An 18,883-nucleotide genomic window follows, 5' to 3' on the forward strand; every position below is an offset into this window, starting at 1 on the left:
TAATCTGAATCAACAATAATTAATGGAAATCAAAACCAAACACAATTAAATGTAATCTGAATCAACAATAATTAATGGAAATCAAAACCAAACACAAAAAATGTAATCTGAATCAACAATAATTAATGGAAATCAAAACCAAACACACAAAATGTAATCTGAATCAACAATAATTAATGGAAATCAAAACCAAACACAATTAAATGTAATCTGAATCAACAATAATTAATGGAAATCAAAACCAAACATAAAGAAATGTAATCTGAATCAACAGTAATTAATGAAAATCAAAACCAAAGACACAAAATGTAATCTGAATCAACTATAGTTAATGGAAATCAAAACCAAACACAATTAAATGTAATCTGAATCAACAATAATTAATGGAAATCAAAACCAAACACAAAGAAATGTAATCTGAATCAACAATAATCAATGGAAATCAGAACAAAACAATGAAATGTTATCAGAAGCAACTATAATTAATGGAAATCAAAACCAAACACAAAATGTAATCTGAATCAACTATAATTAATGGAGATCAAAACAGATCACAATGAAATGTAATCTGAATCAGTTATTATTAATGGAAATCAGAAACACAATGAAAGGTAACCAGAGAATCAACAACAATTACAGTGATGTTATAAATAAAATAAAATTGCCTATTTTAAAAGTATCAAAAAATGTAATTAGGAGAGAGGGGAGGGTGAGAATGAAATACCAAAAGAAAACTTTATCTTCCACCCTGTTGTTGCTATGTGAGTGTCACAAAAACACTGCCTAATTTTCCAAGATAATCAAGCATGACTAAAGACTAAATATAGTCCAAAGTCATTATGTAGTATAAACCTACATAATTAATTGTCAGTCATCAATTAATGATGACATGTGATAAATTGAATCACCTATCTACAATTTGTGTTCACAGGACCATACATAAAATGAGAGTTCATCATATGTGTGTTATCATTCCATGATGGATCTCGTGGGGTGGTGCATGGTTCTTTCAGGGGTTTTCCTGGGTTCTTCCTTTTGCATTAATACTGGCTGCCATGTATAGCCTATCATGTGCTGAAAAATGGCATTAAACCCAACAACAACAACAACATTCCATGATGGAAATTGTTTGAAAAGATCTCCAACAAACGTGAAGCATAAGCAAAACATGTTATGTTTTAGTGAAAAGTACAATTTTGTCAAAAGACTTGGTAATGGTAAAAGGTAGTGTGTCTGTGAGAGGTCTACACAACTTTAGTATAAACTTAATTATTGATACAATCAGATTTATAATTATCAGACTTGTTTAATGGAGATAAACTTTCATTCAAAGTTCACTGCCATTTTACAGACATAAGAGACAAAATGTCTAGAGTTTTTGTATAAAACTTGTATAATATCAGTTGACACAACCCTACCCTATATAATCCCCAAACAAGAAATCAAATTTCCAGAAGTGTTGGTACAGTTTATACCACTAGGACTAGTGTCACAATAACAATGCCTGATTTGTCATAGAAATCTCGAGGTAATCACACATGGCTTAAAACCCCAAATTGTATATGTCTGGGTTTAATGGTATTAGCAGAAACTACACCACTAAGACTATCATCAACCTAAGTTGTATGTGTCTGGTTTTAATAGTGTTGGCAGAGTTGACACCACTAAGACTATCATCAACCCAAGTTGTATATGTCTGGTTTTAATAGTGTTGGCAGAGTTGACACCACTATGACTATCATCAACCTAAGTTGTATGTGTCTGGTTTTAATAGTGTTGGCAGAGTTGACACCACTAAGACTATCATCAACCCAAGTTGTTTGTGTCTGGTTTTAATAGTGTTGGCAGAGTTGACACCACTATGACTATCATCAACCTAAGTTGTATGTGTCTGGTTTTAATAGTGTTGGCAGAGTTGACACCACTAAGACTATCATCAACCCAAGTTGTATGTGTCTGGTTTTAATAGTGTTGGCACAGTTGACACCACTAAGATTATCATCAACCTAAGTTGTTTGTGTTTGTTTTTAATAGTGTTAGCAGAGTTGACACCACTAAGACTATCATCAACCCAAGTTGTATATGTCTGGTTTTAATAGTGTTGGCAGAGTTGACACCACTAAGACTATCAACAACCCAAGTTGTATATGTCTGGTTTTATTAGTGTTGGCAGAGTTGACACCACTAAGACTATCATCAACCCAAGTTGTATGTGTCTGGTTTTAATAGTGTTGGCACAGTTGACACCACTAAGATTATCATCAACCTAAGTTGTTTGTGTTTGTTTTTAATAGTGTTGGCAGAAATGACACCACTAAGACTATCATCAACCCAAGTTGTATGTGTCTGGTTTTAATAGTGTTGGCAGAGTTGACACCACTAAGACTATCATCAACCCAAGTTGTATGTGTCTGGTTTTAATAGTGTTGGCACAGTTGACACCACTAAGACTATCATCAACCCAAGTTGTATATGTCTGGTTTTAATGGTGTTAGCAGAGTTGACACCACTAAGACTATCATCAACCCAAGTTGTATATGTCTGGTTTTAATAGTGTTGGCAGAGTTGACACCTCTAAGACTATCATCAACCTAAGTTGTGTGTGTCTGGTTTTAATGGTGTTGGCACAGTTGACACCACTAAGATTATCATCAACCTAAGTTGTTTGTGTTTGTTTTTAATAGTGTTGGCAGAAATGACACCACTAAGACTATCATCAACCCAAGTTGTATGTGTATGGTTTTAATAGTGTTGGCAGAGTTGACACCACTATGACTATCATCAACCTAAGTTGTATGTGTCTGGTTTTAATAGTGTTGGCAGAGTTGACACCACTATGACTATCATCAACCCAAGTTGTATGTGTATGGTTTTAATGGTGTTGGCACAGTTGACACCACTAAGACTATCATCAACCCAAGTTGTATGTGTCTGGTTTTAATAGTGTTAGCAGAGTTGACACCACTATGACTATCATCAACCCAAGTTGTATGTGTCTGGTTTTAATAGTGTTGGCACAGTTGACACCACTAAGATTATCATCAACCTAAGTTGTATGTGTCTGGTTTTAATGGTGTTGGCACAGTTGACACCACTATGACTATCATCAACCTAAGTTGTATGTGTCTGGTTTTAATAGTGTTGGCACAGTTGACACTACTAAGACTATCATCAACCTAAGTTGTATGTGTCTGGTTTGAATGGTGTTGGCAGAGTTGATACCACTATGACTATCATCAACCTAAAGGGGCCTTCCTCAAGATATATGGGGGGGAGGGGTAATCTTTATTTTGTGACTTCATGATTTACATGTGCATATATGTTTCCTCACTCCATTTCTGTTTCCAGGCTCGTAATAGTGATCTTGTAGTGTTCCATTTATTTTCCTATCTCACATTTTAAAGACCTATTTTCTTATGCCTAATAGCACAGGTGTCACTTTACTAGTGCTTCCTGTTGTATTTCCTGGAGTTGCTACTTTCCTCTAGCTTATGCCCTTGTACTATTACTTAGTTCTTCATTTGTGTCTCTAGCATCATTATATACTGTTCCACTTTCCTTGCTTGATTTTCTTTCCCCCGTACCTTTAGATAGCAATTCTTTTCTTTTTAGGGGCTGTGGTGTTTGTCACATCTCACTGGTTATTTTCTCTTTTCTGTTTGAGGCTAATTTATATTTGTGCTCCTATTTCTTCTGATACCTGTAATTGGTGGACTCTATTGCCAATGGCATCAAAGTACATGTATACCATTGCACATTTCCTGTTTATCGCTTCTTTTTATCTGCTGAGCCATTGAGTAGCATTTCTTTTCTGTTTCATTGCAGTGGCATCTCACATGTCACACTAGTTGTCTTCTCACTAAGATTTGTTACTATTTCTATCTCTGTTCCTATGTTGACCTGGTTCTTTAGTGTTATCTGTGATGGTGTATTTCTGTTTACTGCTACTGGGAATATTGTCAGAGTAGCTTTGTGTGTTTCCTGAGTTTGACCAGACTGCATGGACTGAATATGCTGTGTACCTCCGTTTAAGTCTTTCATCATTTCTTCATTTACTCCTTCCTTGGTGACTGCTCTGGTGACCTAGTGGTTGGAGAATCTGCCTTGGATGCAGGAGGTCATGGGTTCAAACCTCAACTGAATGATACCAAAGACTTATAAAAATGTTACTAACAGCTGCCTCACTTGGCACTCAGCAGTACACAAACACACTTTCTTTGGTCTTGTGGTGTCTTCTGTTATGCCCTTTGAATCTACAATTCATGCATTTCCAATCATTTTTGCAGCCTTTATTCCATCATCTTACTTAAAAAAAGCTATGCAAGTAGAGAACTGTTTTCAGTGCCTAAGCTCAGCCTTCTGTCTAAAAATTTCTGTCTCTTTATTTTGTAATCTGATAGTCTAGTCTAAACACTGCAGTCTTTGGATATTCCTTATTTAAATTTTAATTTTGCTTTGAATCTTTCTGATGTTGCTTCAAGGAGGTATATATTCTTCTTATATGGACTACAACGGTTTTTAGTATAATTTCATGTCTAAAAAGTGGCAGTTCATTTGATAATTTCATCTTCTCCTAGAAGTTAAACAGTCTTTCTTAAACAGAGATGTTGCTGATCCTTTTGGGTGCATGATAAAAGCTCCCATTTCAGCTCTACTTATTTCTGCTAACGTGTCCTAAGGTACTCCTCTTATGCTAGCTATATTTAAGTAAAAAGTTGGTAGCTAGCTTCTTCCTCTGAGCCTTTCCTCTTGTAGACTTGTGAGCAGTTTGCTTTTGTGCCATATTTTTTTATTGCTAAAATCAGTGGTTGCTTTTGCTAAATATACAACTGTCCCATTCAAAAATGAGTTTCAGAATAAAACAACTACATTATAAATTAATATTTGATTATAGTTATCCGTAACAATATGGATGAACAGACTGTATCACAGCAACCCTTACATTCATTGAAAGCTTGGGAATAAATATGACAGACAGTAACCACAGACACCTTGTGCTGTCCCATTGCTTCACTGAAAGACTTTGGATAAATGTGACAGACTGTATCACAACATCCTTGTGCTTCATTGAAAGACTTTGGATAAATGTGATAGACTGTATCACAACATCCTTGTGCTTTATTGAAAGACTTTGGATAAATGTGACAAACTGTATCACAAGATCCTTGTGCTTCATTGAAAGACTTTGGATAAATGTGATAGACTGTATCACAACATCCTTCTGCTTTATTGAAAGACTTTGGATAAATGTGACAGACTGTATCACAACATCCTTGTGCTTTATTGAAAGACTTTAGATAAATGTGACAGACTGTATCACAACATCCTTGTGCTTCATTGAAAGACTTTGGATAAATGTGACAGACTGTATCACAACATCCTTGTGCTTCATTGAAAGAGTTTGGATAAATGTGACAGACTGTATCACAACATCCTTGTGCTTTATTGAAAGAGTTTGGATAAATGTGACAGACTGTATCACAACATCCTTGTGCTTCATTGAAAGACTTTGGATAAATGTGACAGATTGTATCACAACATCCTTGTGCTTTATTGAAAGACTTTGAATAAATGTGACAGACTGTATCACAACATCCATGTGCTTCATTGAAAGAGTTTGGATAAATGTGACAGACTGTATCACAACATCCTTGTGCTTTATTGAAAGAGTTTGGATAAATGTGACAGGCTGTATCACAACATCCTTGTGCTTCATTGAATGAGTTTGGATAAATGTGACAGACTGTATCATAACATCCTTGTGCGTCATTGAAAGACTTTGGATAAATTTATGACAGTCTATATTTTAGACTCCTTGTTCTCCATTGAAAGAGTGTGGATACAATTATGACAGTGTATATTTTAGACTCCTTGTTCTCCATTGAAAGAGTGGGAATACATATATGACAGTCTATATTTTAGACTCCTTGTTCTCCACTGAAAGAGTGTGGATACATATATGACAGTCTATATTTTAGACTCCTTGTTCTCCATTGAAAGAGTTGGGATACATATATGACAGCCTATATTTTAGACTCCTTGTTCTCCATTGAAAGAGTGGGGATACATTTATGACAGTCTATATTTTAGACTCCTTGTTCTCCATTGAAAGAGTGGGGATACATATATGACAGCCTATATTTTAGACTCTTTGTTCTCCATTGAAAGAGTGGGGATACATATATGACAGCCTATATTTTAGACTCTTTGTTCTCCATTGAAAGAGTGGGGATACATATATGACAGTCTATATTTTAGACTCCTTGTTCTCCATCGAAAGAGTGGGGATACATATATGACAGTCTATATTTTAGACTCCTTGTTCTCCATTGAAAGAGTGGGGATAAATTTATGACAGTCTAATGCTGCATCACAATATTTATATGTTTATAATTGAAAAAGTGGGGATAAATATATAGCTATTGATGGGATTTGTTTGTGTTTGTTTATTTTTTTTACTGACAGAACACATCAAGTGGACATTAAGAAAGTTTTCAGCATGTATACTACATTAACATCCCATAAGTCTTCAATAAATAATGTTTCTTCTTTTAGGATTGTAAACTTTCATTTTGAACCCCATATGGAGCCCCACTTTTTGTATTGTGATATAGTTGGGTCTAACAAACACTCCATCTACACAACTTTCAAAAACCATATTCCCCAGTGAATATGAAGATAATAGCCATACCTTGCTGTTAATCCTCTTAGTTACAACATAAACTCCAATTGACCCTTCCACCACTCCACCCCAGTGTCAAAACAACTCAATACTGGCCAATCATATGTCAGCAATGCTTGCAATTGATAATAATAAGCCCAATTGTATGTCCACACCTTGGACACATAGGCAACTGACCAAGCTTCAGTTGAGTGATATATACAGAGAAACCAAGGGCCAAATTGTATACATTTATTGATTGAAATCCACCTCACCAGCAATGTCATAACAAATAATTAAATGAATTTACTAATGAGCTATAAGGGGTTAGAGGTCGTTTGTAATCTCTTTATGACTCAGGAAGACATGTGAAGAAAATGCTACTTATGACAAATGTACATGTAAGTATTGAATCAAGGAACATCATCTTCTCTCTCAGTAAATCATCCGAGTAATGTATTTAAATTGTATGAAAGTTTCCTATCACAGAAATAGATAGAAAACTGTCTTATATTTGTTCCCAAAAGGATGTTGGTCATCATATTTACTTGCATCTGCATGGTACGGTTGTGTTGTGGCTTAAGTGACGGAGACTATTATATAGGCATTACTTTTACACCAGGATAAAACATTTGAAAATTTTATATTCAGGTTTATTTGAAAGTCATAATGTTGTTCGCAGTTTAGATTTTGTGATTTATAGAACCTGAGTTTGTACTGGAGCACACACAAAATAAAAATAACTGCCCTTTTGGATTAGTGGCTAGAGCGTATGCCTCAGATGCAGGAGGTCGTGGGTTCAAACCCCAGCTGAGTGATGCCAAAGACTATAAAAATAGTACTAACAGCTGCCTTGCTTGGTGTCAGCATTAAGAGTTTGTGTTAGGACTGGTCGGCCTGGTGTCTGCAGGATAATGTGACCGGGTGGGACATCATGCTACATGTCTGTAGCATGATGCCCAAGTACTAGCCATCACTGTAAACTGTCACACTGCAGACATCTTAGCGATATGACTGGAATTTTTTTAAAGCTACATTAAAAATCCAAATCACTCACACACACACAAAATAAAAAAGATGGGTCCAGTAAAGATGCTAGCTGAAAATCGTCCATTTTACAGGTTAATTATTTTATTTTGGTTGGACCGCAGGACATAGCAGTGTGGCAGTAATGTTGGTGACCTCAACAGTTTTGAGTATAAAGATTTTGAATAAGGAGCTTAGATCAGAAGATCTTGAACTATGGTCTGTTGTTCATTGTCCATCTGTCTGACGACTGCTCCTGTGGCCTAGTGGTTCTAGTGGTTAGAGCATCAGCCTGAAAATTGTTAAAGCTACATTAAAAGTCCAAATCACACACATACACTCCATCTATCCATAATAGCACATGTTTGTTATCGTTACTTCTCCTAAACTACATGGAGGATTGCCATGAAACAATACACACACACACACACACACAAATATATATAAATGGTGCCACTTGGACACCACAATGACCGTAGGGAAGATGTTATTGTTTATCCTCCTGAATGGTTGGTAATATCATCATTGCATTTTCTATAAAAGGGTTCCTCCTGAATGGTTGGTAATATAGTCATTGTATTTTGTATAAAAGAGTTCCTCCTGAATGGTTGGTAATATAGTCATTGTATTTTGTATAAAAGAGTTCCTCCTGAATGGTTGGTAATATCATCATTGTATTTTGTATAAAAGAGTTCCTCCTGAATGGTTGGTAATATCATCATTGTATTTTCTATAAAAGAGTTCCTCCTGAATGGTTGGTAATGTCATCATTGTATTTTCTATAAAAGAGTTCCTCCTGAATGGTTGGTAATGTCATCATTGTATTTTTTAAAAGAAGGTTTCTTCTGAATCAGGTTGGTAATATCATCATTGTGTTTTCTGTAAGAGTTCCTCCTGATTGGTTGGTAATATCATCATTGTATTTTCCATACAAGAGTTCCTCCTGAATGGTTGTTAATATCTCATTGTATTTTCTATAAAAGAGTTCCTCCTGAATGGTTGGTAATATCTCATTGTATTTTCTATAAAAGAGTTCCTCCTGAATGGTTGGCAATATCATCATTGTATTTTCTATAAAAGAGTTCCTCCTGAATGGTTGTTAATATCTCATTGTATTTTCTATAAAAGAGTTCCTCCTGAATGGTTGGTAATATCATCATTGTATTTTCTATAAAAGTTCCTCCTGAATGGTTGGTAATATCATCACTGTATTTTGTATTAAAGAGTTCCTCCTGAATGGTTGGTAATATCATTGTATTTTTTAAAAGAGAATTTCTCCTGAATCAGGTTGGTAATATCATCATTGTGTTTTCTATAAAAGAGTTCCTCCTGAATGGTTGGTAATATCATCATTGTATTTTCTATAAAAGAGTTCCTCCTGAATGGTTGGTAATATCTCATTGTATTTTCTATAAAAGAGTTCCTTCTGAATGGTTGGTAATATAGTCATTGTATTTTGTATAAAAGAGTTCCTCCTGAATGGTTGGTAATATAGTCATTGTATTTTGTATAAAAGAGTTCCTCCTGAATGGTTGGTAATATCATCATTGTATTTTCTATAAAAGAGTTCCTCCTGAATGGTTGGTAATATCATCATTGTATTTTCTATAAAAGAGTTCCTCCTGAATGGTTGGTAATGTCATCATTGTATTTTCTATAAAAGAGTTCCTCCTGAATGGTTGGTAATGTCATCATTGTATTTTTTAAAAGAAGGTTTCTCCTGAATCAGGTTGGTAATATCATCATTGTGTTTTCTGTAAGAGTTCCTCCTGATTGGTTGGTAATATCATCATTGTATTTTCCATACAAGAGTTCCTCCTGAATGGTTGTTAATATCTCATTGTATTTTGTATAAAAGAGTTCCTCCTGAATGGTTGGTAATATCTCATTGTATTTTCTATAAAAGAGTTCCTCCTGAATGGTTGGTAATATCATCATTGTATTTTCCATACAAGAGTTCCTCCTGAATGGTTGTTAATATCTCATTGTATTTTGTATAAAAGAGTTCCTCCTGAATGGTTGGTAATATCTCATTGTATTTTCTATAAAAGAGTTCCTCCTGAATGGTTGGCAATATCATCATTGTATTTTCTATAAAAGAGTTCCTCCTGAATGGTTGTTAATATCTCATTGTATTTTCTATAAAAGAGTTCCTCCTGAATGGTTGGTAATATCATCATTGTATTTTCTATAAAAGTTCCTCCTGAATGGTTGGTAATATCATCATTGTATTTTCTATAAAAGAGTTCCTCCTGAATGGTTGGTAATATCATCACTGTATTTTGTATTAAAGAGTTCCTCCTGAATGGTTGGTAATATCATTGTATTTTCTAAAAGAGAATTTCTCCTGAATCAGGTTGGTAATATCATCATTGTGTTTTCTATAAAAGAGTTCCTCCTGAATGGTTGGTAATATCATCATTGTATTTTCTATAAAAGAGTTCCTCCTGAATGGTTGGTAATATCTCATTGTATTTTCTATAAAAGAGTTCCTTCTGAATGGTTGGTAATATCGTCATTGTATTTTCTATAAAAGTTCCTCCTGAATGGTTGGTAATATAGTCATTGTATTTTCTATAAAAGAGTTCCTCCTGAATGGTTGGTAATATCATCATTGTATTTTCTATAAAAGAGTTTCTCCTGAATGGTTGGTAATATCATCATTGTATTTTGTATAAAAGAGTTCCTCCTGAATGGTTGGTAATATCATCATTGTATTTTCTATAAAATAGTTCATCCTGAATGGTTGGTAATATCATTGTATTTTTTAAAAGAGAATTTCTCCTGAATCAGGTTGGTAATATCATCATTGTGTTTTCTATAAAAGAGTTACTCCTGAATGGTTGGTAATATCATTGTATTTTCTATAAAAGAGTTCCTCCTGAATGGTTGGTAATATCTCATTGTATTTTCTATAAAAGAGTTCTTCTTTAATGGTTGGTAATATTGTATTTTTTAAAAGAGAATTTCTCCTGAATCAGGTTGGTAATATCATCATTGTGTTTTCTATAAAAGAGTTACTCCTGAATGGTTGGTAATATGATTGTATTTTCCATACAAGTGTTCCTCCTGAATGGTTGGTAATATCTCATTGTATTTTGTATAAAAGAGTTCTTTCTGAATGGTTGGTAGTATCATCATTGTATTTTCTATAAAAGAGTTCCTCCTGAATGGTTGGTAATATCATCATTGTATTTCTATAAAAGTTGCTCCTGAATGGTTGGTAATATCGTCATTGTATTCTCTGTAAGAGTTGCTCCTGAACGGTTGGTAATATCATCATTGTATTTTCTATAAAAGAGTTCCTCCTGAATGGTTGGTAATATCATCATTGTATTTTCTATAAAAGAGTTCCTCCTGAATGGTTGGTAATATCATTGTATTTTTTAAAAGAGAATTTCTCCTGAATCAGGTTGGTAATATCATCATTGTGTTTTCTATAAAAGAGTTGCTCCTGAATGGTTGCTAATATCATCATTGTATTTTCTATAAAAGAGTTATCCTGAATGGTTGGTAATATCATTGTGTTTTTTAAAAGAGAATTTCTCCTGAATCTGGTTGGTAATATCATCATTGTGTTTTCTATAAAAGAGTTACTCTTGAATGGTTGGTAATATCATTGTATTTTCCATACAAGTGTTCCTCCTGAATGGTTGGTAATATCTCATTGTATTTTGTATAAAAGAGTTCCTCCTGAATGGTTGGTAATATCATCATTGTATTTTCTATAAAAGAGTTCTTCCTGAATGGTTGGTAATATCATCATTGTATTTTCTGTAAAAGAGTTCCTCCTGAATGGTATATTGGTAATATCATCATTGTGTTTTCTATAAAAGAGTTCCTCCTGAATGGTTGGTAATATCATCATTGTATTTTCTATAAAAGAGTTTCTCCTGAATGGTTGGTAATATCATCATTGTATTTTCTATAAAAGAGTTTCTCCTGAATGGTTGGTAATATCATCATTGTATTTCTATAAAAGAGTTCCTCCTGAATGGTTGGTAATATCATCATTGTGTTTTCTATAAAAGAGTTCCTCCTGAATGGTTGGTAATATCATCATTGTGTTTTCTATAAAAGAGTTTCTCCTGAATGGTTGGTAATATCATCATTGTGTTTTCTATAAAAGAGTTCCTCCTGAATGGTTGGTAATATCATCATTGTGTTTTCTCTAAAAGAATTCCTCCTGAATCAGATTGGTAATATCATCATTGTATTTTCTTTAAAAGAGTTCCTCCTGAATGGTTGGTAATATCATTGTATTATCTATTTTCCTCCTGAATGGTTGATTATCAGCCATTTAATGTCATCATTGTATTTTCTATAAAAGAGTTGCTCCTGAATTGTTGGTAATATCATCATTGTATTTTATATAAAAGAGTTCTTCCTGAATGGTTGATTATCAACCATTTAATATCATCAATGTATTTTCTATAAAAGAGTTTTCTGATGTCTAGTTGGTCACAAACATAAATGATGCTGATCTGACGTCCAATATCGCTACAACAGTGACCATCTTTAAAATCTTTTTATCACTACATCTTCTATATGGTTGTTCATATCAACATCGTGCTTTCACCAAAAGACGTGTTTATTTAGTTTTAAATAGAAATAACGCCAGTCTGATATCGAATATGGCAATCATGTCATCCATCTTGAAAACTTTGTTTTCGGTGTTCATTTGAAATGGAAAAATATATCTGTATTGGTTTTCCACCAAAATAAAAAAAAATTGTAAAGTTAACACTATGTTTACCACAGCAGCTAATTTGAAAATTTTGTTATCACTGAAGAATATCAGAGATGGATTCAACACAGCTATAAATAGGAAAAAATGGTATTATCTTTTGTTCCTGAAGTTCTTTTCAGTCAGTAGAATGTCAGATCTTTCATGGGATTCTTGTTCTTTTATTTTTTTCTTTTAGACATTTATAGATCCAGTTCATTCCAGATATCAATCACCTTTAAAGCAAAGAAATTCATTTAACAATGGACTCACTCATTTGCACAAACCCCATTGATCTTGGTTAGAGTTAAATGTTGGAAGACTTGCCTTAGGTCTTTGTTATTTCATATTTTTAGTTTTCGCTAGTTTTGTTTGCTTGTATGTCCTAAGCTCCGTCCATGAATTCTATTCATAATTAGCATGATTGATCATGAAGCAAAGACCGTTCTGTATTATAAACTGAATTAGTTGCTTCATTGACCTAGGGCTCAATGTGACAGTCATTAAAAGTCTTGGTTAAAGTTATATATTTGCTTTTATTTCATAAACCTCTTATAAAATTCTCTTCATATTTGTTTTATGAAACATTTATGACCTATTTGACCTTTGGCTTATAAAAGGTGAGCTCATAGAAGATATCTGTTCAGGTTTTGGATAATTTTTTCATTGATGGGGTTTGTTTTGACTTGAAATCTTGTATTATGTAGCGAGTGCAATTATCTTATGTGACGTAATCAATAATCTCCTTGACCTTACTCAATCACCATAAATGATTTGTGTTAATGGATTCAGTTTAGGCTTTAATAAGGATTTTAATCTGCACCTATTTCCTAAACTGCTTTTTGTATTCCTTCATTATACCTGGTTGTTCACAATATGAAGTGAAGTTTTTCCAATACACTTACTCACTCATTTAACCTTGTGGCCAAGATCACTGGGTATACAGCATTGCCTTGACGGTAGGACCAGCATGCAAGTTTAGCCTTTATTTCAGATTACATAATTGGAAAATTTTCTTTTCAAAATTATATCTTCAGAATTTTTTTCTTCTTGTAGGTAACCAGTGTGATATAAAAGGGCCATGCGTAAACAAACCCTGTTATGAGCCAAATACGAACAAGTGTATTCAAAATACAACCAACAATACATATTTCTGCAATTGCAAACCAGGTAGGTGCACAAATGTCTTTTAAAAAATTCTTTTATATTTCACGAGAATCAAGTAGAGAGTATATTTCCAGACAAGGTGTTAAAATGATGCCATGCATGAAGCAAATTACTGAACATCTGTCAGAATTATATTTATATGTAAAAGGGCCAGACCCCCTACTTTGTGATAAATTTATGAGGCAACAGATTTTAATAGACTGCCAAGCCCTTATTTTTTGACCAATATATTGGGCTGACATCTTTGTATTATCTGAACTGATTTAAGTTTGATATACATTTAATAAACTAAATTTATCTCACAAATGAGATCCCTAAAAATACCCGTTATACGAGCTGGGACTGCACTATATATAGAGGTGCTTTACACTGAGGGACCACTGAAATCAACATTTTAAAAGTAACTAGTCTTGACCCATAATTAGTTGCTAAAATTTGGATAATTGGATTTACATTCTGTCACACATAATTATCTCAATCACATTTTGTAAAATAAACACTTTTGAAATAATGTGATTGACATGATGTTACTTTTTAAAGCTTTGATCCTGGGGAGATACTGGATTGGAATAGTCATGGTCGCAATTTATGTCTGTTATTAAATTATAAAAAACTAAAATTCTAATAATTTTAATAATTGCTGTGAATTCTGAAAAACAATTGTAAAGTCAATGAAAGTATTCAATATCTTTGGAAATCTTTAGAAATTGTAAGGTCAACAAAAGGATACAGTATCCTTGGAAAACTGTAGCAATTGTAAGGTCAACAAAAGTATACAGTATCCTTGGAAATCTTTATAAATTGTAAGGTCAACAAAAGTATACAGTATCCTTGGAAACAGTTAATGCCTGCCATCAATTGGCAGTGCAGGATTCCTGTTGTCGGAGTCAGAGTGATGTCAAGAACCGTCATACTGAAAAAAGAAATCAAGCACCTGCAATACCCTTTGTTTATTTGACAAGAAGAACCTATGAACATAAATATTGCCTATTAATGAATTTTTAAACGCTCTGTCAGCTATTATCTTTTTGACAGTTATGGAGATAGTACTTTTCCAATACTTTCCATGCATTGACCCTCACTTGTATACAGATATTAAACAAAGATAGTGCCAAAAGTTCACTATATTTCTAAGTGTTTTGGATTGTTTGGACCCATAGCTGTTTAAAAATAAAAATTTTACCAAATTAAATAATTTGAACATTTGATCAGTAATATGCTTCCAATTTGCAGTTTGACTTAGATTTTTTAAATCAGACTAATTAGATTAAAATTCCAATTATTACTGTTTATTTTGCTTTTTCATGTTCACTCAATCATTATTTTATACAATGGAATTCAAAATTTCTTACTAATGTTTTATTAATGGTTAAATTGAAATCGAATATGAAATGTGTAGAATCTAAAGTAACAAGTGCCACTAACTTCTTGTGACATCATGCATATTCCAAATAATACCATATGACACAGTGAGATTTTATGTAATGCAGCACATTCAGTTCTTTTGCAGAAGAAACAATAATACATTGCATGGAATATCTGCTGATTTTTTAAAAAGTTAAATGTTAGTCCATTTTGTATTTATAATAATTGTTTGTATATTCGGAACTTTTTGACTGGTGCACTGTTGAATAGTTGGAGAAGACTCATTTCAGCTCTGTTTCAGGATTTACTGTCATACTGACAGAAAATGTGACACTGTTTCCACTGGAAAATTTTGATATTGACACATTGTCATATGAGCTTGCTTTGTTGGCAGTATCAACAAAATATATATAGCTATTTTTCTGCTGGCATGACATGCTCTCTGTACATGGCTTTTGGTATATTTTATTTATTCATTGTCTGTTGTTTTCATTTTTTTAAAATAAACAATTTTACATAGTGGCTTTGCATTCTGCTTCTTATATATATATATATATATATATATATATATATATATATATATATATATATATATAACTTTCTATACATACCTTTAATATTCCATATATGCCACTTATGTGTTGCTTATTCTAACTGCTTATTTTTTTTCTTTGCATTTGGCCATGTGTTGGAGTAAACTTTCATCCTTCATTTGTCTGATTAATTAACTATTATTAACAACGTGTTAAAAAAAATATTGATAAAAAAGGCATTTTGGCATTTTGGCATCAAAAATTTGAAATTTGTTTTATTGATGCCGCTTCATCATCCAGTCTTGCTACTAAATGTTATGAAGAAATTAAGAAAACCTTTTAAATTATTTGTAACAAAAAACTTGCTCATTAGAATTTGACTGTATGAAGCCATTTAAGATTTATATAAATGTTGCTGCCTTTACTAAAAATAGAAACCATGAAACGACATCCTTTTGTAAGAAAAACACTGAATAGACCGAATATGGTGATTCTGAATTTCCATCAAATATTGTAACTTTACAAAAAATAGATAAAAACCATTAAATGACTTTAACTCTGAATTTGTGTATTATCCATCATCCATCCATCCTTTCACAAGTATGCTATCGCTGCTTCTCTTAAACTATGTGTAGGAAAATTGCCTTGAAAGTTTAGAAATACATTCATCCCATATGTAGACCATTGGTGATAAATGAAAATGGTGCTACTCAAGATTCAATATGGCCACCACAGTAGCCATCTTGAAAAAATCTTGTTATTGTTACTCCTCCTGAATGGATGGTTATATCAGTATGGGGTTTTCGCTAAAAATTTCTTATGATGTCTAGTTAGTCCTAAATAATAATGACCCAGAAGTTTCCATCATGAAAATCTTGATCGTCTTTTATATTGAATGATTGGTCAAATCAGGATGGGTTTTTTGCTTAAAGATTTCTTATGATATTTAGTTGGCCGTAAACAGAATTGGTGGTGTTCAGATATCCATTATGACTGCAATGGCATCTGTCTTGAACCTTTTTGGTATTGCTGCTTCCTCAGAATGGATTTTAATAAAATACTTCTTATTATGTCAAGTTGAGCATAAATGATAATGATGCTGATCTGTAATACATTGGCTGCCATTACCATCTAGAATTGAAAGTCGTATCTTGAAAAAATGTTATCTCCTCTCCAGATGGATGGGTATATCAATATAAGTTTAGACTTCTTGTGATATTTAGTTGGTCCTAAATGAAAATGGTGCCAGTCATATATCCAATATGGTTGCCAAGGCAACTGTCAAAAATGTTATCACTATTCCCATTTGGAATGGATGATTATTATGACAGGATGTTTTACCAAGTCTCAATGAAAATGGTGCCAGTCATATATCCAACATGGCTGCCATGGTAGCTGTCATAAAACTGTTGTCACTACTCCCACTTTGAATGAATGATAATTATGACAGGAGTTTTTACCAAGTCCTAACTGAAAATGGTGCCAGTCATATATCCAACATGGCTGCCCTGATGACTGTCTTAAAAATCTTATTGTCAGTACTCTTATATTATAATGGGGTGTGTGTAGATATCCAGTCTCTTCAAGGGACTCATGTTAAAATTATGTTGTGTAGGTGAATAATTTAACAACTAAATTGTTAGGTGTGGGGAGAATTTTGACAAAAGTAGTTAGGAAATAACATTGCTAACTTTCAGAGTAATGAATCTTCACTGTACCCAATACATTCATACAAAAAAAGCATTGGTCTACAGAGATAATTTAATTTCTTTTCTCCAAAATCAATACATATCCAATGTATAAACCTCTGATTCACAATGATCATAAGGGGTGGGGTTGGGTGATAACTTTGAAATATTTATGAATTTTTTTTGTCCATGATTTAAATCATAATTTTCCAGAACTTATGGCATATAGTCAATCAGTCCAGCAATACATGACAGTTTTGCTATAAAAAAAACCCCCACAAATTTTCAAGACTTTGATAAACAAAAGAACTGTCCTTCTGGGTATTATGAACTTATAGTTGAATGTGTTGTCTATTATTTTGGGTAAATTATCAGTTATTACACAAATCTACTGTAGATTATGAAAACTAATTTGTAATAAGTAAAACCTTGCGTTAAAATGATGAGCTGGAATGCACATAAATATCTTACATTTATACACAGTTCAGGCTGGCATGAATGCTACACAAATATTCTGCATAAATATTTGACTGGAGTGCATACAAATATTTCACTCTTAAACACACAGATGAGGCTGGTAAGGGGGCATAACTTGGCATTGGTACACAAAATATTCTGCATAAATATTTGACTGGAGTGCATACAAATATTTCACTCTTAAACACATAGATGAGGCTGATAAGGGGGCATAACTTGGCATTGGTACACAAAATATTCTGCATAAATATTTGACTGGAGTGCATACAAATATTTCACTCTTAAACACATAGATGAGGCTGGTAAGGGGGCATAACTTGGCATTGGTACACAAAATATTCTGCATAAATATTTGACTGGAGTGCATACAAATATTTCACTCTTAAACACATAGATGAGGCTGATAAGGGGGCATAACTTGGCATTGGTACACAAAATATTCTGCATAAATATTTGACTTGAGTGCATACAAATATTTCACTCTTAAACACATAGATGAGGCTGATAAGGGGTCATAACTTGGCATTGGTACACAAAATATTCTGCATAAATATTTGACTTGAGTGCATACAAATATTTCACTCTTAAACACGTAGATGAGGCTGATAAGGAGGCATAACTTGGCATTGCTACACAAAATATTCTACATAAATGTTTCGCTGGGGTGCATACAAATATTTTACTCACATAGATGAGGTTGATAAGCGGGTATAACTTGGCATTGCTACACAAAATATTTGGCATAAAATTATGGATCGTGCATACATATTTTATACTGATACATGTATCTGTAAAGCAGGCACAACTCAACTTGAAATGTGAATGTTTTAGACATGGACTACAAGTTTTTAGAAACCTTCTTAAAAAGTTACTCATGTTGCATGTACATGTACTTGGCTCCAATATTACACAGGAAGTTGTCTTTCATCCATTGTCTGTCCTCATCTGTCATCTGCACATTTATGAATGCAAGTTATTGCCACTCTTTAACTAGATATATGCATGAAACATTCATCCCAGGGTACAGCTGGATGATCATTTTGACATGGGGTTGTCATTTTGACAAGGGGTTGTCATTTTGACATAGGGTTGTCACCAAAAGACTTCTAATGACAAATACTTTGACCTAAATGAAAATGGTCTTAATCGGACATCCACTGTATCCAGCATGGAGACTGATTTGAAAATCCTCATATCGCTGAAGAATATCAAAGGTGATTTTACCACTAAGCATTAGAGT

At 33.3% G+C, this 18,883-nt stretch overlaps 1 protein-coding gene across 4 annotated transcripts in view; it reads left to right on the forward strand.

Moving 5' to 3' along the window:
• LOC149780039 (protein crumbs-like) overlaps nucleotides 1-18,883 on the forward strand; it is a 237,653-nt gene that overhangs the window by 202,475 nt on the left and 16,295 nt on the right. For all 4 annotated transcript variants that reach the window (XR_016414989.1, XM_089936792.1, XM_089936793.1 and 1 more), the window contains one exon: nucleotides 13,470-13,583. Coding sequence is in view for 3 of the 4 variants with exons in the window: in XM_089936792.1 (XP_089792918.1) it covers nucleotides 13,470-13,583 (114 nt within the window). In the remaining variant the exon portion in view is untranslated. The remainder of the gene's footprint in view (nucleotides 1-13,469; nucleotides 13,584-18,883) is intronic.

The sequence above is a fragment of the Sinohyriopsis cumingii genome, chromosome 16 (assembly GCF_028554795.1).
Source record: "Sinohyriopsis cumingii isolate HCF-2022 chromosome 16, ASM2855479v2, whole genome shotgun sequence".
Classification (NCBI taxonomy): domain Eukaryota; kingdom Metazoa; phylum Mollusca; class Bivalvia; order Unionida; family Unionidae; genus Sinohyriopsis; species Sinohyriopsis cumingii.